General features: G+C 39.9%; 1 protein-coding gene across 9 annotated transcripts in view; it reads right to left on the bottom strand.

Annotated features, from left to right (window-relative positions):
- Positions 1-24,637, bottom strand: part of Sergef (secretion regulating guanine nucleotide exchange factor) — a 232,351-nt gene that overhangs the window by 37,767 nt on the left and 169,947 nt on the right. Inside the window, exon 11 of one of the 9 annotated variants that reach the window (XM_071616360.1) lies at positions 18,116-18,204. The exons of 7 other annotated variants lie outside the window; for them this stretch is intronic. In XM_071616360.1, coding sequence (XP_071472461.1) covers positions 18,131-18,204 — 74 coding nt within the window. In that variant the 3' untranslated portion in view covers positions 18,116-18,130. Of the gene's footprint in view, positions 1-18,115; positions 18,205-23,779; positions 23,801-24,637 lie in introns of those variants that run through there. One more of the 9 variants, XM_071616362.1, reaches the window with a different exon arrangement.

Below are 24,637 nucleotides of genomic sequence, written 5' to 3'. Positions count from 1 at the left end.
AATGCAGCAAGAGCTTCTGAAGGTATTTCTCCCCTCACTGTAGTCTCCACATTCCAGAAGAGAAATTCTAAAAAGAAACAGGAAGAACACGAAGCAGGGGAAGGATTAAAGATAGGTGAGATAGTGCTGAAGACCGTAGATTCTGTTCAAATCCCAGAATTGGTCAGAGCAGACTCATAACCACCCCCCCGGTGGAATACAATCTTGTGACTATTTCTGGGTTCCCTCATAAGGCCTCTGGAAACACCTTCTACTCTTCAGTGATCTACCTCCTATTATAAAATCTGGCCCTCCTTGAAAAAATGGATTTTGGAAAGGCCCTCAGATCTAACTGAGTCCCAAGCATCCAGATAACAAAGGCATTAGGTTAAAATTAAGGGATGGGCAGCAGGGAAATGGTTTTCTGCAATGTTGGCTGTTGATCAGAGATCCCTAGACATTGATTCTACTTTTTCTCCACTAGACAAAGATGCAGATTTGCGGACCATGACTTTCCTTCAAAAAGCAGGAGAGCTTTTTGTTGGACAGATGCTTGTAAGCACTTTCTTAAAAGAAAACAGAATTTGTTGTAAGTTCTTCAAGACTGATGAGCAAGCCTTGAGTAAAACAAACCTATGATGTAGCAGGAAGTGGTGATTCCTGAATGCAACAGAACTCTACTCGGCATGGACAGTGCCATCAGCAGCTACCAGCTCCATTATGTAAGTGGGGGCCAGCAAAGGTGAAGCTGAGATATTCCTTATCCACTGTACTATCCTGCCTGTACTCCTTGCTCCCAATAGGTACTTAGATCCTAGAGTAATTAAGTCAGAAACTCGATGTAATTTTACAAAGGATGTGTGTATTGTTTATGATCTCTCCACCAGCCCACAGATTCTTGCTGCATTTCTCTCATTTTCCTTCAAGAATTTCCTCTTTAAGCTCAAGGTGGGACCCAACTGTAGGAGCTACAAGGCTGCCCTGTATCAGCGGCGGGAGCTACTTCCTGAGAAGGGTCCTTGGAATTCTGAGTGGGGGCCATGATTGGTAGCACGGCCATGTGGATCCAGTGGGAGTCAGCTGCTCCACTCCACACAACGTTTGGCTGTCGCCTGCTCACTTCGAGTGGAGGATCCAGCACTTATTTTAGGACCTTATAAATAATACATTTTGTCATCTTGATTCTTCAAGGCCTTCTTTTAAGCTATTTTTTCCTCTTTGGGAAAACCACTTTTACTCTACGAGACAGTTGCTCATAAATCAAGAGGAGTTCCAAGTGACCAAAACCTGATTTCCTGACTTCAGAAGCAAGAAGCACTGAACCTGAATAGTCAGAGAAGCTGGCCTCATATAAGAAGAGCAAGGTGCGATAGCACACACCTATAATCCCAGCTATTCAGAAGGCTGGCAAGAAGATTACAAGTTTGAGGTTGGCCTGGGCAACTTAGCAAAGCCTGTCTCAAAATTTTAAAAAATATATATTGTTAAAGTGCTGGGAATATAGCTCAGAGGTAGAGTGCTTGCCTACTATGTGTGAGGCCCTCAGTTCAATCCTTAGTACTGGGGGGGGGGAAATGGGGGGGGGGGCAACTAGTTGTCAAATAATCCCCCCTCTACCCATTATCTTTCATCTTATCAGATCACAATGGAAAGAAACTAGAAGTCAACAGCAAGAGAAAATACAGACATTATACAAACACATGAAGACTAAAAAAAAAAAAAAAAACCAACCAACCAACCAACCAAACAAACAAATAAAAACCCTAAATAGACCAACAACAAGCAATGGAATTGAGGCAGTAATAATTTAAAAATCTCCCAACAAAGAAAAGCCCAGAACTAGATTCACTGCTGAATTTAATCAGACTTTTAAAGAACTATACCAGTTCTTCTCAAACTATTCCATAAAATAGAAAGGGAAGGAACCCTTCCTAACTTATTCTACAAAGCCAGCATTCCCAGCTACCAAGGCCTGTTAAGGACAAAACAAAAAATAAGAAAACTATAGATCAATATCTTTGATAAACACAGATGCAAAAATCCTGAGTAAAATATTTACAAATAGAATTCAACAGCCCATTAAAAAGATCATATACTACACTCAGGTTGGTTTCATTTCAGGGATGCAAAGATGGTTCAAAATATGCAAATCAATAAGCAAAATACAGGACACATATAGATCAAGGATAAAAATCACAAATTGTCTCAATAGATGCAGAAAAAGTTTTTGATAAAATTCAACATCACATTCCTTCAGGATAAAAGCCCTGAATAAATTAGGCATAGAAGGATCATATATCAATGTAATTAAAAGCTATATATGACTAACATATAGCCAACATCATATTGAATGGGAAAAACTGAAAGCATTTCTTCTAAGGTCAGGAACAAGACAAGGATGTCCACCCTCATCACTATTATTCAATATAGTACTTGAAATTTTTATCCAGAGTAATTAGGCAAGATAAAGAAATTCAGGGATAAAAGTAGGAAAGGAGAAAGTCAAATTATTTCTGCTTGCAGATGATATGATTCTGTACTAAGGAACCCTAAAGACCACCAAATGACTATTAGGATGGACAAATACAGCAAAGTGGGAGAATACAAAATCAACAAACAAGCTGGGCATGGTGGTGCACGCCTGTAATCCCAGCAGCTCGGGAGGCTGAGGCAGGAAGATCAAGAATTCAAAGCCAGCCTCAGCAAAAGTGAAGCTCTAAGCAACTCACTGAGACCCTGTCTCTAAATAAAATACAAAATAGGGCTGGGGATATGGCTCAGTGGTTGAGCGTCTCTGAGTTCAATCCCCAGTACCCAAACAAACAAACAAAATCAACATACAAAAATCAATAGCTTTTCTGTACAAAAATAATGAACTCATTGAGAAAGAAATCAAGAAAGCAAGCTGGGTGCAATGGCCCACACCTGTAATCCCAGCGGCTCTGGAGGCTGAGATAGGAGAATTGTGGGTTCAAAGCCAGCTTCAGCAACTTAGTGAGGCCCTAAACAACTCAGAGAGACTACTTCTAAATAAAATACAAAAAACGGGCTGGGGGTGTGGCTCAGTGGTTAAGCTCCTCTGGTTTCAATCCCTGGTACCAAAAAAAAAAAAGTAATCTCATTCACAGCAGGCTCAATGACAACAACAAAACACCTAGGGATAAATCTAACCAAGGAGATGAAAGACCTCTATAATGAAAATTATAAAACACTGAAGAAATCGAAGAAGACACTAGAAAATGGAAAGTCCTCCTATATTCATGGAGTTGGAGAACTAACATTGTTAAAATGGCCATATTACTGACAACAATGTATAGAATCAATGCAATCCCCATCAAAATACCAATGATATTCTTCACAGAACTAGAAAAAAATAATAAATGTATATGAAAGCACAAAGAATTCCATATAGCTAAAGCAATTCTAAACAAAAAAAGCAATGCCAGAAGCATCACAATAACTGATTTCAAAATATACTACAGAGCCATAGTAACAAAAACAGCATGGTATTGGCATAAAAACAGACACACAGACCAGTGGAATAGAACGAAGGACCCAGAAATAAACCCACACATCCACAGCCAACTGATTCTTGATAAAAGTGCCAAAAACATATGTTGGAGAAAAAGCAGCCTCTTCAACAAATGGTGCTGTGAAAACAGGATATCCACATGTAAAAGACTGAAACTAGACCCCTATCTCTTACCCTGTATAAAAATCATCTCAAACTGGATCAAAGACCTTAATGGAAGACCTGAAACTTTGAAACCCACTAGAAGAAAACAGGGGAAATACTTCAAGATATTGGCACAAGCAACAATTCCTGAATAGGATTCCAACAGCTAAGAAAACAAAAACAAGAATTGACAAATGAAATACAGGAAATTAAAAAAAACCTCTACACAGCAAAGTAAAAAATTAACAGAGGGAGGAGACAATGTACAGAATGAAAGAAAATCTTTGCCAGCTGTTCATCTGACAGAGGATTGATATCTAGAATATATAAAGAACTCAAAAAACTTAACCAAAGAACAAGTAAGCCAATCAAAAAATGGGCAAACTTCTCAAAAGCAGCAGCACAAATGGCCAATAGATATATGAAAAAAATGTTCAATATCTTTAGTTCTCAGGAATTGCACATCAAAACTACATTGAGATTCCATTTTGCCCCAGTCAGAATGGCTATTATTAAAAAAAAAAAATGCTTGGGAAGATTTGTAGTAAAAGGAACCCTTATACAATGTTGGTAGGAATGTAAAGTAGCATAGCTGCTATGGAAAAACTAAAATTAAAACTACCATATGATCCAGCTGTACCACTTCTGGGTATTTATCATAAGGAAATGAAGTCAGCATACCTGCAAAGCCATTGTTACAGTTTGAATATGAGATGTCCCCTAAAAAAAAACTCATCTGGCAATATAGAAACGTTCCAAGGTGAAATAATCAGTTTATGAGAACTGTAATCTAATCAATGGATTGATCCATTTGATGAATTAATAATTTGAATGGATTACTGGGTGTTAATTATAGGCAAGTGGGGCATGTATTTTAGCCAGCTTTTGTGATGCAGTGATTAAAATACCTAACAAGAACAACTTAGAGGAGGAAAACATTTACTCAGTTTCAGAGGTCTCAGTTCATAGATGGCCAACTCCATTGCTCTGGACCCAAGTGAGGCATCACATTATGGGGGAAGGGCCTGGTGGAGGAAAACTGTTCAGCTCATAGTGGGGTCAGGAAGCAGGAGTGGGGAAGGGGCCAAAGGGAAAATGCATTCTTCCAGGGCAGCCCCCAGTGATCCACTTCTTCCAGCCATACCCCACCTGCCTACGGTTACCACTCAGTCCATTCAAATTAGGATGGACTAATTAGGTCATAGCTGTCATAATCTAATCACTTTACCTCTGAATATTTCTGCATTAACAGGGGCTTTGGGGGGGACAACTTATATCCAAACAATAACAGCTTGGCTACAGGAAGTTGGTTAGGGCTGTGCCTTTGGGGATTCTATTTTGTCCCTGGCTCCCTGCTTATTCTTCTGCTTCCTGGTTTTCATAAACTGAGCAGTTTTCCTCTGCCACACCCTTCAACCATGATGTTCTGCTTTACTTCAGGCCTAGAGCAATATAGTTAGCCAACTATGGACTGAACCTCTGAAACCATGTTGTTCTTGCCAGATATTTTGATCACAATGATGGAAAGCTGACTAACACACCCATGTTTATTGCAGCACTGTTCACAATAGCCAAGATTATAGAATCAGCCTAGATACATACTAACAGATGAATGGATAAAAATAAAAATAAATATGGTATATATACATAATAAAGTATTATTCAGCCATAAAGAAGATGAAATCATGTCATATGGGTGGAACTAAAGGACATCATGTTAAGTGAAATAAGCTAGAAAAGACAAGTATTGCATGCTTTCTCTAATATGTGGAAACAAAACAAAACCATTGATAGTTTAGGAGGGACCATTAGGGAAGTAGAAGGGGCCCAGGATCATGGTTAGGGGCAGCAGAGGGGAGAGTTAAAAAAAAAAAAAAAGGGTAGAAAGAGGGCTGGGGCTATAGCTCAATGGTAAAGCATTTGTCTTGCATGTGTGAAGCATTGGGTTTGATCCTCAGCACCACATAAAAATAAATAAAGATACTGTGTGTCATTCTACAACTAAAAATATATTTTTAAAAAAGGGGAGAAAGAGGGTGGAGATGATCAAATCATGATATATGCATGTACAGCAATGTCACAGTGAAATGTATTAAAATGTATAATTAATATGCATTAATAATTACAAAAAATATCTGATAACTTAAAAAATACAAATTTCTAGCCTTTTCCTCCATGGGTTCTGATTCAGAAAATATAAGATCGAGCCCAGGAAACTGCATTTTAGTTCTTCCCAGGTGATTTCAGAGCAGATGGTCTATAGGCCTGGGAAAGGTCTGCAGTGATTAAAGTCCAATCTAGTGCCTTTCCTCAGGCTGAATGCCTGGCCTATTCTAGACTCAGCATGGAATGGAGGTTTTCTAAAGACTAGGGGTCTCAAACCCAGGGGTCAGGTTGGCAGGTCAGATGTATATCATCTTCACAGGGCCTTATGGGAACTCACAATAACAGACACTCAGATGTTGGTGGTTGTTCCAAGATCCCATGCACAAAACCATGAAGCTAGGACAGTGCCTGGTATATGGATCAATTTTCTGAGTATATAAGACCTAGAACACTAGATTCTGGAAAGGGCCCAGGCCTCTAGGCAAGAAGAACAACAATTTGTAAGAGACTCAACTTGGGAACTAGTAAAGGTCTTTCATGTATTTATTTTGGATTTTTCTCCTTCTTTCCCACTGCTTACCAAATAGAACCAAATGGAGCTGGACACCATAGAACACACCTATAATCCCAACAATTCTTTATGTGTGAGGCAGAATGCAGGACTAGGTTATATCTAGAGTCCTTTCCAACCCTAGAATATTATGACACACTCTGCTTAAAATCTATCAGTGATATCTTATTGACCATAGAATTAAATATATTAAGTGTCTGGAACATTGAGGAGGAAGTCCACTGTCAGTTATTGGCCCCAATTTTTGTTAAAGCACTAGTCACTTCAGTGAAACTTAAGTATTCCCATTTTTCTCAACATGCTAGGGAGATTTTTGCTTACTCAATGTTTTTGCCATTATTTTATCTTAGAATAGCTATATACCTTACCTCAGTGTGTATGATCTCTCTGCATTTCAAAGTCCAAAACATACAAAGCTCCTTTAAAGTTTTCCCTTTGTGTGTCTAGCTCAAAAACAAGCTCTTTTTCCTGACTCCTCCAGTATCCCTCCTAGGTGAAACCCAGATTCCCCCACAGGTCTGGTCCACATAACCTGTTGTCAGCTCCGTGAGGTCAGGACCTGTGTGTATGAGGCAAAGGGTTCTGCACAGAGAAAAGTTTGACAAGTAATTGTTGAAAAATTATCAGAAGGAGAATGATCCTATTTGAGTTAGGTTCTGAATTTCAGTGGCAGCCAATATAAAAAAGTGTCACACAATGGACAGTTTACAGTCTTGCAAAAGAAGGAATACAAATTCCTGTTGCAGTAAACAATTGTTAAAATTAACCCCAAGAATGTGAGCCATAAAAAGATGTCACTTTCATGAGCAACATGCTCATGAAGGCTTCAGATGATTCTCACTGCCAATAACATCTTGGGGTGAGGTGTTCAACTTGGTGGTTAAAAGGTTACTGGGGGCTCATGGTCACAGAATCTGAATTCTGACTCCATAAGGTTTTGGCAAAAAGCAGACTTTCTACCAGTTGAGATATTTTTGTATGAGATCTCCTTGGATTACTGTTAACCCTGGATATGGGCTGCCTCAGTTTATACTCTGTCCACCTGGGTCACAGTCAAGAATGTATACATGTTTTATCTCCCTGACTAGACTGTCAGTTTCTGCCTGGAAGAATCTGTATCTTGAATATCTTCCTATCTCCTTCATGCCTAACACAAAGCCCTGCTCATAGCAGATGTCAATAAATGTTCTCTAGATGGATGCTCAAATTTAGATCAAATTGACTCAAATCCCAATTAAAATCCTTTAGTCAGGAAGACAAGATTTAATTCATTTTTTTCCTACAAAAAGGGCAATCTTGCTGTTTAATATAACCTAATACATTTTTTTCACAACTCTGAGACAGACGCAGGTTCTGTTTTTAGAAGGCACATCTGAGATGTAAAGCAGTACTTGATTTTTATATTTTATTCTGATTAAATTTGAGGCATATCAGAAACGAGTGGCAACTTGTTTGCTCTGAATTATTCTATTCACCATACCAGGACTGTAGGATAGCAGAGTATGATAGACCTTGAAGACCAGCCAGGTTGTTGAACAGCAGAGACAATTAAAGAATTCAAATTAGGACCCAAGTTGCATGATTAACTGGTTAGTTGAATAGTTGATTAATTTCTTTTCCTTGTTCATTTATGCAACCAGTCATTGAACACATATCATGTGCCCAGGCCTGTGCTGGGGGCCAGAGAGTACACAGCTGACAAAAACAATCACAGTCAACATCGAGGTCACTGACTAATGGTTACTTCCTGATTCCTGGGACCAGGACATTTTACCTTCTTTAAAGGAACTAAACTGCTTCTTCAAAAGAGCCTCCTGAGGAAAACAATCAATGTCTGTTGGATAAGAAGGCCTTGAACTTCCTAGAGTTCTACAAGTCAAGAGCATCTATTAGAGGGCTTCTGGACTGGACTTCCTTGAAAATCTTGTACTATCTGCCTCAGCACTGGCCCCCTTTAAATTCAATCATACCATACTCAGAAACAAGTCTCTACAGACTAAACTATCAATTCTCCTTTCAGCCCATGGCTGCTCTCCCCTTAATAGCAGGGGTATTTCTCACTGCTCTTCACTATGTCTTACACAATATAGGCCATGTATAGCTATAGCCACTGAGACAATCACCTCTCTTTAAACACATTCATACACTTATATTCTTTTGGGAATGCCAAACAGGCCTCATCCTCTGCCAATTACCCTTCTGATTGGAAGTGACTATCTGGAGTGCTGAATTGAAAATGTTTTTGAGGCTGAATCTAAACTCAGTAGGAACAGGGGATTTGATTGCTTAGCATCAGATGGGCAGCCATTTTCTTTCCATTAACTAGACCCTAACTTTAATACTTCTGATTCCTGGATGCTTAAAGGACATACCACACAAAAGTCCTTTACAGTGCCATCAACAATCTTATACACCTATCTATAACTCCCCTGCTATAGTCTGGATCTGAAATGTCTCCCAAGACCAATGTGTTAAGGACTTGGTCCCCAGCACGAGGTGCTATCAGGAGGAAGAAGTTAGATCACAAGGGGGGTACCCTGGAGGGTGGACCCGTGCCTTCTCTCTCTCTCTCTCTCTTTTTTTTTTGCTTCCTTGTCATGATTTACTGTCTTCCTTGTCATGATTTACTGCAGGATTGAAACCTCTGAAACTATGAGTCAAAATAAACCTTTCCTCCTTATAATAAGTAGATTATCTCAGATATTTGTCACAATGACAGAAAGCTGACTAACATCCCCAACACATACTCTATAGCCCTCCCACCAAAATCTCCTTCTAGGGCTTAGTTTCTTCAAGTTCCTTCCTTGCCACTGGATTCTTCTATTTACATGTCTACCTAAGAGACAGGGTCCTATCTTAAGACCAGCAAAATATCAGTCAAAGGTAAGGCACTTACTAAAGAATTGTGGAATGATGAATTCTTTGAAACTCTCTCCTCTTTTCACTTCTTCAAGCTGTCTTTTAGAGGTGCAAGAGCTAGTTCCTATTTATAGTCTCAAATTTATAGAGGTACAACCTAGCAAACAGGTCTGTTACCTCCTAAGTCCACCCACTATCAGGAGATGCTCTCTTGCTCTTCCTAGTCCCACATTCCAGTTGAAGAAGTGAAACTAGGTGTTACTTTGATCTACACTAATTGGGTACTGACTAGATGGAACAGAATGGATTATTTAATCTAATCTTTCATTGAGCTCTATTGTCCTAACTTCAACATAATCACAAATTTTTGTGCTTCTTTTATCTGCCAAACCAGGCCATTGTCAACTTTTCTGAACAGTTACAACAACCATCTAATTGGCATCTCAACTTCATTTTTTATTTTTTACAATCTATTCTCCACTTAGCTGGTTCATTTTTTTTAAGATCACATCAATCCCCTGTTTACAACTGGTTAGTAGCTTCCTGATGATTCTAGGGAAAAAGTTCCAAACCTCTCTGTAGCCTCCTGGGCCCAACACATCCAGCTCCTGCTTATCTCTGACCTTATTATCATTCTTCCTCTGGTACACTGTATTCCAGTCATGGGGTCCACATATTACTCCTTTAGTGGTCAGAATCTCTGGGTTGTTGCTCTCATTGCTCACTCTCCTGGAATTCTTTTGCCTCAGCTTTTAATTTGAGATTTGCTGTAGTATGTATGTATCCCCCAGAAAATATGTATTAGAAACTTAACACCCAATGCAACAGTGTTGGGAGGTTTGGCCTAATGGAAGGTGTTTAGGTCACAAGGGCTCCACCCTCATGAATGGATTAATGTCCATTATAAAAGGGCTTGCGGATGCAAATTCAGTCTCTTGTCCTCTGTCACCTCTCTGGCTTTCTACCATGGGATGACATAGCAAGAAGGCCTTTACCAGATACCAGCCCCTCAAGCCTTCAGAACTGTGAGAAAATAAATTTCTGTTTATGATAAATTACCCAGTCTTTGGTACTCTGTTATAGTAGCATAAAACAGACTAAAACAAGATCTTAGCTCAAAATGTCACCTCCTCAGGGAACCTTTCCTTGAACATCCTATCTGAAGTACATAAAGCAACTCCCAGTTACTACTCTTTATCCTAGATCCTAATTTATTTTATGGCACTGAAAATCTGAAATTATCTTACTGATTTATACGTTTGTTTCTGTAATCTACTTCTCACACTAGAATGTGAGTTCCATGAGCATTTCATGCAAGACAGACCTGTTTGAGAGTAAGTGCTAAATAAATCTTTACTGAAAGCTAAATGAATATTTCTGAGGATCTCCAAATATGGGGCTATTATCCCCCATGACCCATTCATACTTTTCATAAATATTAAATCATAGTAAACATGAGAGTATGACACCAGAAGCCAGACCTGGTTGAGTTCATTTCAATATATGGCTCTTCATGAAACAGTATAACAAAAATTAAAGGGTCCAGGGCAATACGTGAAAATAAGGACAAGAACATGTATTTGCCTTAGAAAAAGTCAGGAAAGGGAAAAACCTGATGGCTACAGAGGCCAGGATAGGCTTTAGCGTTCTAGAACACAGTCTGGGAGCAAATGTCAGGGATGTGATGCAGCAAGCCAAGAAGGATCATGTTCCCTGAGCTGGCATAAGACTAAACAGGCAGCATCTGATAGAGAGCTCAGATGAGACACTTGAAGTGGCCTCTGGGGCGTGCGTGAGTGGGGGTGAGCATGATGGAGAAAGCTATGGAAAAGACAGATGATCTCAGCTTCTAAATGTATTTGGTTGGATGCAGTGAGAAGACCACTAGATTAGGAGTCCAAAGGCTATGATATACTGAGCAGCTCCTTCTTGCCAGGTTTTGTGCTGGGCAGCTCACATATATTACCTCCTTCAGTCCTTACCATCACTTTCCCAGGGAGCTACTAATATTCTCATTTCATGGAGAAACTGATACTCAGACGGGAAAAGTTATTTTAGTACTCTGACTTTCAGGATGTTTATCTATAATAGACAATAATAAAACCCCTTTCATAGGTCTGGTGTGAGAATGCAATAAGATATGAGATTGACCACATATGCTATGCCAGGTTCTTTGCAAATTTTACTGTTATTGATATAAATAACCCCAGAAGTTTGGGAAGCTGAGGCAGGAGGATTGCAAGTTCAAGCCAGCCTCAGGAATTTATGAAGATCTGGAGCAACATAGCAAAATTTTAAAAAATTAAAAAAAAAAAAATAAGACATAAAAAGGGCTGGGAATGTGGCTCAGTGTTTGAGTGCCCCTGGGATTAATTCCTTGTGTGTGTAAATAATCATATATAATATTAGCAATTAGGTGGCACAAGATGACATAGTTCATGAAGGTCATAGGCGGGATGAAAATGCTGGATGGTGTCTTCACTGTCAGGCCACCTCACAGAAGACAAGGATTTGAAAAACAGATCTGCCAATAATTAGCTTCATGACTTCAGGCAAACTGTTGCACTTGTGCAGCCATGTTCTGATTTTTTTTTTAAGTTATACATGGACATAATATCTTTATTTTGTTTATTTATTTTTTTGTGGTGCTGAGGATAGAACCCAGTGACTCACATGTGCAAAGCAAGCGCTCTGCCACTGAGCCACAACCCCAGCCCTAGCTGTGTTCTCTTAATCTGAATACTGGGGCTGAGAGCCCCGTGTTAAGGCCCACAAGGATGTGGGCACAGAAAATAATTGGTAAACATGAATCCGCATGGTGTGTGCAGATAGGAACCGTGACAACTATAGTGAATATCCTGAATGGGACAAGTGTCTTCAGGTGACATGAAGTCAGAGCCTTTGCTTCAGGTGTCAAGGATTTTGCAGGCAGCAATTGGCCTCTAGTTTACAGTTACTGTGTCAGCTCCAACAAAAGATTAGTCTCTATCTTGCTTATGCTTGCTCCCCTGGAAAATAAAAACAGTGTGAACCTCCTAAGACACAGAAATGTGCTTTAGGAGTTTATTTAACATTAGAAAAATAACTGCTTATTACTGTGTGTATATACATGACTGCATGACGAATGTGATTCTGCAACCTGTATACTCAGAAAAATGAGAAACTATATCCCATCTGATTCAAATGTATGATATGTCAAGGTCACTGCACTGTCATGTGTAACTAATTAAAACAAATAAAAAAATTTAAGAAAAGAAAAATAATTGCTTATAAAATCAGCTTTAGGAAAGAGCTGACATGAAAGGGACATAGCCATAATTCTCCCAGGGGGTCATATTGCAAGCAACACACACTCTTGGCAGTCCTAAAAGTATGTCTCTGCAATGAGGACTGTGTTCTTCAGGGAAACCTAAGCTGGGTGGGCTGTTTGCTGAGAGAGTGTCAGTCCTCAGGCAGAAACGGGACAGTTTGTCCTAGCCAGCCCAGGCTGCCAGTGAGTTGACGCAGGTCTTGCATTTGTGCTCTGGGGAGTCATAAATGTTTTCCCAGTGAAGAGCATGTAGACATAAGTCATGCACACATGCCACACAGCTGCCAGACAATCAGTCATACCATGGGCCACTTACATCCTTCTTACATCCTGGGGCTCTAGTTGCAAAACTTTAACTCATTTGAACTTCATACACACAAAATCCTGCAAGGTGTTATAAATCTGATTTTACAGACTGGAAAAAGGGGGTTCAAAGAGCAGTTTGCTGAAGTCATATAGTTAGAAGAGATGGAGCTGCGATTCAGCCTAGGTCCTTCTGATTTCAAGGACACGTCAGTTCTTTGCAGATTTGCCTAAGGCAGACATACTTTTCAAGATGAAAAGCAAAACCAAGAATTAATCCACCATTCCAACCTAGGTAAGAGTCCCCCTATCCCACTTTGCACATGGTCCTCTGACTGCCTAATAGGGGTCACCCACAATCTGCTCCAGTTGTAAAAACTTCTTTGTTCCATTGACATAGGGAATGTCAGCTTCCCCTGAGTGCCTAAATTGGCACAATATTTTCTTGCTTCTCTATATTGCATTTTAAATATATGACTTTTTTTTTAATTTTTTATTGTTGGTTGTTCAAAACATTACAAATTTCTTGACATACCATATTCCACACTTTGATTCAAGTGGGTTATGAACTCCCACCTTCACCCCATACACAGATTGCAGAATCACATCAGTTACACATCCATTGATTTACATATTGCCATACTAGTGTCTGTTGTGCTCTGCTGCCTTTCCCATCCTCCACCATCCCCCCTCCCCACCTCTCCCCTCCCCTCCCCTCCTCTCTCTCTACCCCCTCCACTGTATAACCCTGAGGGTCTCCTTCCATTTTCATGCAATTTCCCTTCTCTCTCCCTTTCCCTCCCACCTCTCATCCCTGTTAAATGTTAATCTTCTTCTCATGCTCTTCGACCCTACTCTGTTCTTATTCTCCTTATATCAAAGAAGACATTTGGCATTTGTTTTTTAGGGATTGGCTAGCTTCACTTAGCATAATCTGCTCTAATGCCATCCATTTCCCTGAAAATTCTATGATTTTGTCATTTTTTAATGCAGAGTAATACTCCATTGTGTATAAATGCCACATTTTTTTTAATCCATTCGTCTATTGAAGGGCATCTAGGTTGGTTCCACAGTCTTGCTATTGTGAATTGTGCTGCTATGAACATCGATGTAGCAGTGTCCCTGTAGCATGCTCTTTTTAGGTCTTTAGGGAATAGACCAAGAAGGGGAATAGCTGGGTCAAATGGTGGCTCCATTCCCAGCTTTCCAAGAAATCTCCATACTGCTTTCCAAATTGGCTGCACCAATCTGCAGTCCCACCAGCAATGTACAACTGTACCCTTTTCTCCACATCCTTGCTAGCACTTGTTGTTGTTTGACTTCCTAATGGCTGCCAATCTTACTGGAGTGAGATGGTATCTTAGGGTGGTTTTGATTTGCATTTCTCTGACAGCTAGAGATGGTGAGCATTTTTTCATGTACTTGTTGATTGACTGTATGTCTTCCTCTGAGAAGTGTCTGTTCAGGTCCTTGGCCCATTTGTTGATTGGGTTGTTTGTTCTCTTATTGTCTAATTTTTTGAGTTCTTTGTATACTCTGGATATTAGGGCTCTATCTGAAGTGTGAGGAGTAAAGATTTGTTCCCAGGGTGTAGGCTCCCTATTTACCTCTCGTATTGTTTCTTTTGCTGAGAAAAAACTTTTTAGTTTGAGTAAGTCCCATTTGTTGATTCTAGTTATTAACTTTTGTGCTATGGGTGTCCTATTGAGGAATTTGGAGCCCGACCCCACAGTATGTAGATCGTAGCCAACTTTTTCTTCTATCAGACGGCGTGTCTCTGATTTGATATCAAGCTCCTTGATCCATTTTGAATTCACTTTTGTGCATGGCGAGAGAAAGGGATTCAGTTTCATTTTGTTGCATATGGATTTCCAGTTTTCCCAGCACCATTTGTTGAAGATGCTATCCTTCCTCCATTGCATGCTTTTAGCCCCTTTATCAAATATAAGATAGTTGTAGTTTTGTGGATTGGTTTCTGTGTCCTCTATTCTGTACCATTGGTCCACCCGCCTTTAAAAGGCTACCATGCTCCCTCTCACGATGGCAATTGCTATTCTGAATTCATGTGGCTTATGAATTTAGATTTTCAAAAGGCAAATATTCTTAGAGCATGTATCTCTTCCACGTGGGTATTCATAGATCCTATCACACAGTGCCAGGGCTAGATGAGTCATTCCACTGCCCAGCACCCTCCTTGTCCACTGGTCCAGTTCTTCTGGGTCATTCTGTAGGACACAAAGCTGGCTCTAACACTTCTCTCCCCCTCACCTGCTCTTTTGGACACAAAGAGATGTTTTCAACAAACCAGAACATATAGCATGGGGGAGGGGGTCTCAGACTACCCAGCTGAGCTCTGTTCAAAGTGGAGAACTTTTTATTGATGTAGTTACTGTTTAGGGAGACTTTGGAAAAGAGAGGCTCCTGGGGACAGACTGAGGAGTCACAGCTGTAGCAAGAGCCCCTGACAAACCAACCCTTTGTATTCAAGGACATGTCACCTTGATAAAAGTTAATAGCTCAGCATCCTACAGATTTAGAATTCAGAGAAAGGGCAGCATTCTGCTTGGTTTCTCTAAGATCATAAGAATAGCAATGCCAGATGGGTTCTGGGGGGTCACTTCCCAAAGAACCAGGAGTTCTTTCTTACTTGACATTGCTCCTGCCACACAGGATATATATTAATAGCAAGATACATATTAATATATATGCACAGATACATATTAATAGCAAGTATTTTAATTAATCATTTAATAAAGTACACAACAACACACAAATATCTCACCCATAAATTTGGATAAAACATCTTGACATGTATCAATATCTGCATTTTTCCATAAAGAGGCAGAGTCCCTCCCCAGACTGTTTGTACATGGTTGAATTCTCCCATGGCATCCCTTTTCAAGTTCTTCTGGTAAAAAAGAGAACCACAAGGGGTGGGAAGTAAATCATGAGACCTCAGACCAAATGGACTAGAACGATCCTGACCCACACAGGGGCTGGATCTGGGCCAGACTACCCCAAAGCCTTCCATCCTTGGACACAGAATATCTAACACACCTGAATGTCTAAAAGGCACCTAAGTACAGTGCATTCAAATTCTGATCAAGATCTTTCTACTCAAACCTAGTCACCTTCCACATGTTTTAGTTTTTTATTTTAAAGAAGAAAATGGAAAGATCATAATACACTCATGCATCCAGAAACCTGGGGGTTGTCTTCATACTTTCTATTTTTCACAGTTATTTGTACCCAACCCATCATCAAGTCACCCCAATTTTGTTTTCAAATCATGTTTTCCTTTTCATCTACTCTAGTCCTGTCCAGAATCCTTTTTTATCGGTACTAATGAAAAGCTTCCTCTTAACTAGCTTCCCCACACCAACTCTTGCACTTTTCATCCATTGTTAAGACTACTGTAGGAGAGATCTCTTATGCTCAAATTGAACACAATGCTCTTCAGATGTGTAACTAACACATACACACACACACTTCTGCTCCAAATCCTTCAATGAGTCTCATGAACTTATACTAAAGAGGGAAAAGTCTTTAACAAGGCCTACAAGGTCCTGATCTCTCTCTTTAGCTTTTCCTCTATCAAGTCACACTGACCCATCTCAGTTCTGACAGTACTAAGCTGCCGTTCACCTATAGAGGCCATATTCGTTCACTTTACCCACTCCCTTTCCCTTATTAATTCCAAGTGATCCTTATGCTCTCTACTCAGATGTCACCTCCTTTGTAAAGCTGTCCTTGATCACCTGAAGTAGGTCAGGACCCCTATTATATAATTCTCTCATGGCACCTTATCCTTTTCATGGTGTTTATCCTAGTTTGTAATTTTACATGATTGGTGCATCTATTTGAATAATGTCTGATTTTTCCCAGAAGATTTTTAAGGGCAAGGATCCTTGAGATTAGAGATCATGTCTGCATTATCATCATAGTAAGTTTAGTTTTTAGCACAGGCCTGACATATTGGTAGTAGTTAGTCAATAAAAATCTACTGAATGAACACACAAAACACAGCTCTTATTTGAGTTGCTGATACCACTTCTGAGGTTCTCTAGAGTCTGCCCTAAGCAAATAGAAATTTAAATTTTTGCTACCTCTCATCTACGATAGTGGCCTCTAAATGATGAGATCATTATACTGTCGATCCTACAGTTTGGATCTGGAATGCCCCCCCACCCCGCAAAAGGTCATGTGTTAAATGCTTGGTTGCCAATGGTGGTGCTTGTGGAAGGTGGTGGAACCTTTAAGACATAGGGCCTAGTGGAAGAAAGTTAGGTTACTGCGAGATGTCCCCGAAGGGCTGCCATGAGGTAAGCTGCTGCTGTGCTCCACCATATGCTTCCATATGATGTGCTACTTCAACAACAGGCCGCAAAACCATAAGGCCAACTGACCATGGACTGAAACTTCTGAAACCATAAGCCAAAATAAACCTTTCCATCTTTTAGGTTGATTAATCAGGTATTTGTTATAGTAATAGAAAGCTGACTAACACAGTCATCACTGTCATCATCACCACAGTTACATTTACTAAGGATATTTTTTTTTTTTACCATGCATTAGGAACTATGCCAAGTACCATAATTGTGGTATTCACTTACTCTTCACAGTACTATGAGTTATACATTATTAACCCTATATTTTTATTTAAGAAAAAAAAAACACAAAGACTTAGAGAGGATTTGCTAACATAGTGGGGCTAGGATCTGAACCATGGTCGAACTCTAAAGTCTACAGTCTTAATCACAAACCACTGCACTATAAAATGGGCTAATAATACCTACTCATGGTGACATCATAAAGATTCAAGCACAGTTAGCTCTTAGGGTGGCCGTTATTATTATTATGATACTGGAGGCACTGTGGGAAGGGTTAGCTATTTTGCTCAGGAGAAAACTAATCTGGCTGCCCTTCTGAGGCTAAAACAGCTGGGCCTAGTTTGCAAAAGAGAATTTTATGAAAAGCAACATGCTGTGGCAGTTCCAACACTGTGCATTGAGAGGGGAGTTATTATAAAACCACTGCAAAGATCTCTAGCCCTGGCAATGAACACTTCATAATGAACTTAGGTTTCTCACGGCAAGCCCAGACATCCTGCGTGGGGACCCAAACTTATAATAGTTCCTTGAATTTCTTTTGCTAATTTTCTTTCTCCTTCCCTGGAGTATACAAACCGAACACACCACATTTAGAGTCAGGAGATTCTGTTTGAATTCTGATGTGCCCAGGGTGGAGGAGGTAGGGATCTATCCAGGTGCCTGGGCCTTAGAGCCTCAGTATTCAGGAAGCCAGGAGATGACAACAGATAATATTGTCATTTTCTGTGCTTTGTCTTGAGGATAATCCACTCTTCTGAGTCTCCTTCCCTCTTTTTTCTGTCACCCACCACTAGGCATAAAGAAGAAGACAAATATTTGAGTCCCTACTTTTACACCACGTTCTCCTATAGTAAAGCAATCAATCAATCCCAACAACAATCTTTAGAAGCAGGTCCTATTATCCCTACATCACAATCAAAGGAACTACAGTTTGGGATTAATGACCTGGGATAAATTTTTACACTAAGAGGTGGAGTTGAGATTCAAACCTGTTGAATTAGGTTCCAAAATCTATGCTTTCCATTGAAATATTAGAAGAGATTTATAATGACTGAACAATTATGGAAATTACTTGCATGTGTACAAGTGGTAGTGAAGCCATGAAAGCCCATTTGTTCCCTCTTTCCCTCCATCACCTCTCTGTTAGCTGAGCACTTCTAGACATTGCCAGACACTGCACTGGATGTCAGCGATACAAAGATGGGTATGATGTGGCCCCTGCTTCTGAGAGGCTCACAGTTTAGTCAGGGGAGCTTTCTAGGGAAAAAAGGACAAAAGATGATCAGGAAACTAAGCAAGAGAGAGGAGGTAGAAGATCCTGAAACATCAGAACCAAAGGGTTCTTGGAAGACAACTACTCAAAACCTGGCTGCATTACCTGGAATCACTTGGAGAATTATTAGAACTGAAAGCTTCTATGTACCCGATTCTCAATTCTAATTATCCAAAACTAAAACTAAAGCTAGAAGTGACTCATAGACAAAGTGACTGAAGCCACTGATCCAGTCCCTTCGCTTTTCAGGTATGAGAACAGAGTGGCACAGAGGGGAAGTGATTAGCCTAAGGGCACATAAAAAGGAGTCAATTCTTCACTCAGGTATTCAACTCACAGTCAAGTGATAGAAATCATTGTTTAAAAATTAGAATGATTTTAACCAGGAGGCAGGTAAATCTCAAGTTCAAGCCCAGCCTTGGCAACTTAGTGAGACCCTGTCTCAAAATAAAAAATAAAAAGGGCTTAGGATGTAGCTTAAAAGTAAAGCACCCCTGGGTTCAATCCCTAGTACTTCCGCACAACAGAATGAATTTGTTTTGATTATATATTTATATATAAAAATTATACATATTTTAGATATATTTATAAAGTATACATATGACATATTTTACTTACATGGGTTTGGGTAGCTCTTTAAGGACAATGTTATATGTCGACTAGAAAATTATTTTTATGTAAGTGTGGAGAATAACAAATCATTTAAGAACACTAAAATTATACATGGATAAATTGACTGGCTTTGGATATTCATAATCAAGGACAGTCTTCTCAATCTCTCCTACCTCTGACCACTTCCTTTCCAGGTATTCATTACAGAGCAGAAAACTTTATTAATTAATAAAGGACAGTATTTCAAGGTGCTGGTTGCCATATGTGAATGAGAGAAGGAACGAGCAAAAGACAAACAGGCACTTTAGAATCTGCCAAAGCTTTGCTCTCCCCACAGCGATTTCCCCCACCCATAGTAGAGATGTCCTGGTCACTAAAAACATGATGGGCCTCCTGCTGTCAACTCCTCTGCAGTGAACTAACTCAATCCCCTTGCCTGATAAGAACATCAGAAAATTCCTGTCCTTCCAGCTTCAGATTCCTTTCATTGGCTACATATAGATGACAGGAAAGGGTTAGAGGGGAAAAAGAGGCTCTAAGGGGCACTGAGTGGGGGCAGGTTCTTCTCTAGTTCCTCTGTGATCTCACTGTGCAGTTTCTCATCAGCCCCATCCACCAAGTCTCCTCCTTTTGCAGTTTCATTGTGGTGTGCCTCTGTATCTGCTTATCTGAGAACTCTAGCAGCAAATTCTATATTCTCTGTTTCAACCTCTTTACATCCATCTTTTTTGACAATCCTAGCAAAATGAATTTCTATCTTATTTACCTTCTTGGGTTCAGCTATCAGAGCCTCTTCTCAAAGGCAAGAAGGAGACCAGAAGTATAGTCAGAAGTAGGTAGGTGAGACTCAGGAGAGTTCATTGATGGAGAAGCCTCATGCAGCAAGTGTTTAAAGAGACTCATCAACTGTGCTGTTGGGAAGCAGCCTTAGGAGGACGGAAGTGAGATGGCTCAGCTTCCTGGCCTCCCCATCTTAGCCCTGTCACTGATAAACTGGACAGTCCACACCCATTTTTAGCTCCACTTTTCTAATTTGCAAGTGAAGAAATTAAATTAGCTTGTGTCCATGGTTTCCATCCCTATTCTGAAATTTGAGATTTTCATTTTTCTCTTTCGCACTGGATACAAATAACTAAGATTGACACTATGACTCAATAATAAATGTTTATAATCCAGAATCAAACACACTAAAACCTTAGAGACAGAAGAAATTAGTCATCCCATTCTCTTTCCTACTCATTTGATTATATGTAAACTAAGGTCCAGAGACAGACCATAAGTTCTGTGAGGGCAGAGACTATCTTGTTAATTGCATGCCTGGCACACTTTCAACAATGTCTGTAGAATGAATGAATGAATACTCTTCCTCCAAAGTCTTCAAGCCTGGAGGAGGGGAAATATCTTTACTCCTTCCCTGGAGATAGGGAACAGATAAGACAGAAGCCTCAGGCTGCTTCTGGCCCCTGAAGGAATGGTGCTCTCCAGCTAGAGAGCCAGAATAGAGCCAGGAACACTTTCTCAAGGCTGGTAGAGCCAGCGGCACTTGGCCACAAAGTGGGCTTCTACTCGAGTCCTCCATGCTGTGCATAATGAATCACAATGTGTCAATTACTGCATTCTGTTAACAAGTTCGATCTGCCTGTGCATGGCCAATGAGTGCCCTGCAATTTGTCACAGATTTGCAGTTATAAATATGAGGCAGAGCAAGTGGGACACAGTATTTTAAAGTATTTCAGCCAAAAATACTGGTGGTTAGTTTGGTTTTGTCAACTACTGGCCTCAGTGATCAGGCAGCAAGATGTAGGGATGTTCTGTCTCCTCTCTGGGGAAAGGGTCTGTGTCTTGGGCATCCTTTCCTAGCCTGACACAGGAAAAGTTCACATAGAGAAAGCCATTGTTGTATTTCTTTCTTTTAAGTATTGAATAAAATGGGGCGGAGACAGAGTGGTAATTTAAAAAATTATCTTCAGCGTGGTTAATGCAGCATGGTCATCTGGTCACTGGCACTGAAGTCACACAGGATTCAAAATTCAGCTCCACCTTACAAGAACTATATGATCTTGAGTAATCTCTTTAATTTTTTTGCAACTCCATTTCCACATTGACAAAATTGAAATAGTACAACTACCTAGCAGAGATATTACAAGGATTAAGTAAGATAATGCATTGCAAACCTGAACAGGGGCTGACATGCAACACATGAGCCTCCTACTGTGTTAGAATTGTTTTCTGAAGGCATTCTAATCTCTTGAGGAAGTCCAGGGCCAAGACATTAGACAAACCCAGACAAGACCCTTTGTGTCTTAGATATATGTGTGGATCATCCTCCAGAGATTTTACAGTGCAGATTACAACTGTAGTCATGTGAGGATGTCAGAACTGCCCTCCTCACCTCACACTGGCTGCGTGAGAAAAGTGAGGAAGCATCCTGGTGCGAGGGGAGGCTGTTCATTTCTCAGGCAGCACTGCTGCAGCCCCTGACCTACTTTCTTACTAAAAATAGCCCTTCTTAGGTCACTGCCGCAAATTGAATTCCGCTGCTTCACTGCACTCTGTAAGCAGGTGGGTGGGCGCCAAAGCACATTTGGTGATCCAGAGCCTCTGCTTGCCTGGTGCACTGCTGTCCACCAAGGATGCTAATCCTTCACGCCTGAACAGAGGGCAGGGCATGTTTGTATATAGCAAAGGCTGGCCCTGCTGGGAGGTCTCTGTTTGGGGGTGAGGGTAGCAAGGGGCAGTGAAGGGAAAGTCTAGTTCCTGCTTTGAATTCTGACAGAACTGAACTGAAATATGGGCACCACAATATTCTTGTTATTTGACCCCAAGAAAACCACAATTTTTCTTTGCCTCAGTTTCTTATCTGTAAAATGGAGATAATAAAACTAGTTTTAATGTACTATACAGATTTAAAATGCTGTACAAAAGCTGTCCATGTCACAGAATTTGTGCTCAATAATGAAACTAATATGGTTCTTCTCCATAGTCTGGCCTGCTAGTTCTATAATGCTCTTATATTGAAGGCTCTTACAGGAGGGGCAACAAGGGATAAGAGATCAAACCAGAAACTAGAAATGGGATAGAGATGTAGTTCAGTGGTAAAGCACTTTTCTAGCAACCAAACCAAACCAACAAAAATCTAGAAAGACTGAAAACTGAAAGGACCTCAGAAGTACTTAGGACAAAGGTTCTTAGATATACATGCCTATAATCCCAGCTACTCAGGAGGCTGAGGAAGGAAGATCACAAGTTTGAAATCAGCCTGGGCAACTTAGTGAAAACTGTCTCAATAAAGAATAAAAAAGGGCTGGGGATATAGCTCCGTGGTATGGTGTCCCAGGATTCAATCCCCAATACTGCAAATAAATAAATAAATACTCAATCAACATGTATTGAGCACCTATTAAATTCCAGGCCTTTGCTAAGTACTGGGAATTTAATTATATGCTTCAGACCCTCCAGAAGTTCCCAGTCTATGCCAGAGACAAAAATAGTTAAGAAGACTATGACCCAATACAAACATGTTAGAGCCAGGTTATAAAGCACACAGGAACAGGGATGAAGGAACAATTGATTGCATCTAGGAAGGCAGGGAAATCCACAGAACTAAATTGGAAGAAGAGGTGTGTATATCTGTTGGACAAGAGGGCAAGGGCATTTCAGGAGGACTGAACAGGATATATGAAAGCATAGAGAGGTAAAGGTATTTATCAGAAAACATTCTTAAAGTCACCATACTGAGTGGCACAAAGATAATTTGTTTAAGGGGTTGAAGCCAATGACAAAGGGTCTGAATAACATCAATAATGCTGCCTATACTGGGTAGTATGATTCTTCCCAGTACTTTCTTCATATCTGGTTTCTTGTTTTTGCTTTTACATGACCAATGCTATTACTCAGTAATGCAATATTGCTTAATAAATATAAAAACTTAGTCAAGCAGATGGGATATAATTTATTCAACCCCACATGTTGGATAAATGTAGGTAACTCCTAATTTTATTAAGGTATAAAAACACTGTGATGGACATCTTTAAAAGCTTTCCCCACATTTATTTTCCTTCCTCCCTTCCTTTATTTCCCTTCCTCCCTTCTTTTCTTCTTTCTTTTATTTGTGGTGCTGGGAATCAAATTCAGAACCTCCACCATGTTAGGCAAACACTCTATCACTGAACTATAGCCCCAGTCCAGTTTTTTCTATATTTCATATTTTTCTTTAGGACAGAATTTCAGGATATGAATTAGTAAGTGAAAGTGGAATCAATATCTTCAAGGCTCTTGATAATCACTCCAAAATGTTTTCCAAAAGTGGCCCAACTGTTTGTTTTTTTTGTTTTTTTTATAAATGAGGAGGTAAGGTCCAAAGATGTTACATTGACTTACCAAATCACAATGTTGAACAGGAGAAGAACCAAGTCCAGTGCTAAGAATCTAATTCCCACTTCAGTGCTCTTTCTTCTGGAATGAGATCTATTTCAGTCAATGCCTCTGATCATTTTGAACTCTGTGTAATTTAAGGTAGAAATGTACTCGAGTAAATGAGAGTACTATGTACTATGCACATATGGAGTTTTAGAGGTGAACCTATTTTTCCATCCTTATCATGTACATGTGCTCCTATACCAATGGCGATTTTTGTTCTGGCTAAGCTAAGCATATGTTACACTGTCTTACCCCCATACCTTTAATCCTAAATGAAATGTTTCCTGTTCTTATGTGTGAATTTTAAGCATATTTTTAAAAACCTGACCTACATGATACTAAAAGCATTTCTAGGCTGTGGGCATTTATTATCAATAAATTCACATATGATATTTATTTTATTGCTTTGCATTATCTCTTGTATTGGTATAAAATTAAGTTTCACCTACAGAATAGAAGCTTCACCAGGCTTCTGTTATTAGAAAGAGATAAATAAGTCCCCCACTCCTTAAAGCTAATCAGGATAAACTTACTTCAAAAAAGACACTTCTAGAGTTTTATGGCTCAAGACAGGTCAATTCAATGCCTTAAAATATCTATAGTAGCAGGCATCTTGGTAGGTCAAAAAGTTTGCTGGACTAGGAGACAATAATCATAACTTTCAGGTGCTGAGGACCTGTCAAACCTGGCACAATGGTAATTTAGATAAGAATCCTTAAAATAACCCCATTTAAAGTACTCCTGTTTCTCTCCTCTCCTCTCCCTCTCCTCTTCCTCTCCTCTCCCTCCCCTCCCCTCCTCCCTCCTCCTCTTCTTCTTCTTCTCCCCACCCCCTCAGCTGGGAATCAACCTCAAGGCCTCATGCATGCTAAACACACACTCCATCACTGAACCCCTCAACTCCTAAATTATCCCTATT

The sequence above is a fragment of the Marmota flaviventris genome, chromosome 9 (assembly GCF_047511675.1).
Source record: "Marmota flaviventris isolate mMarFla1 chromosome 9, mMarFla1.hap1, whole genome shotgun sequence".
Classification (NCBI taxonomy): domain Eukaryota; kingdom Metazoa; phylum Chordata; class Mammalia; order Rodentia; family Sciuridae; genus Marmota; species Marmota flaviventris.
The sequence above is the reverse complement of the archived record's forward strand: the minus strand, read 5'-3'. Positions and strand labels throughout refer to the sequence as shown.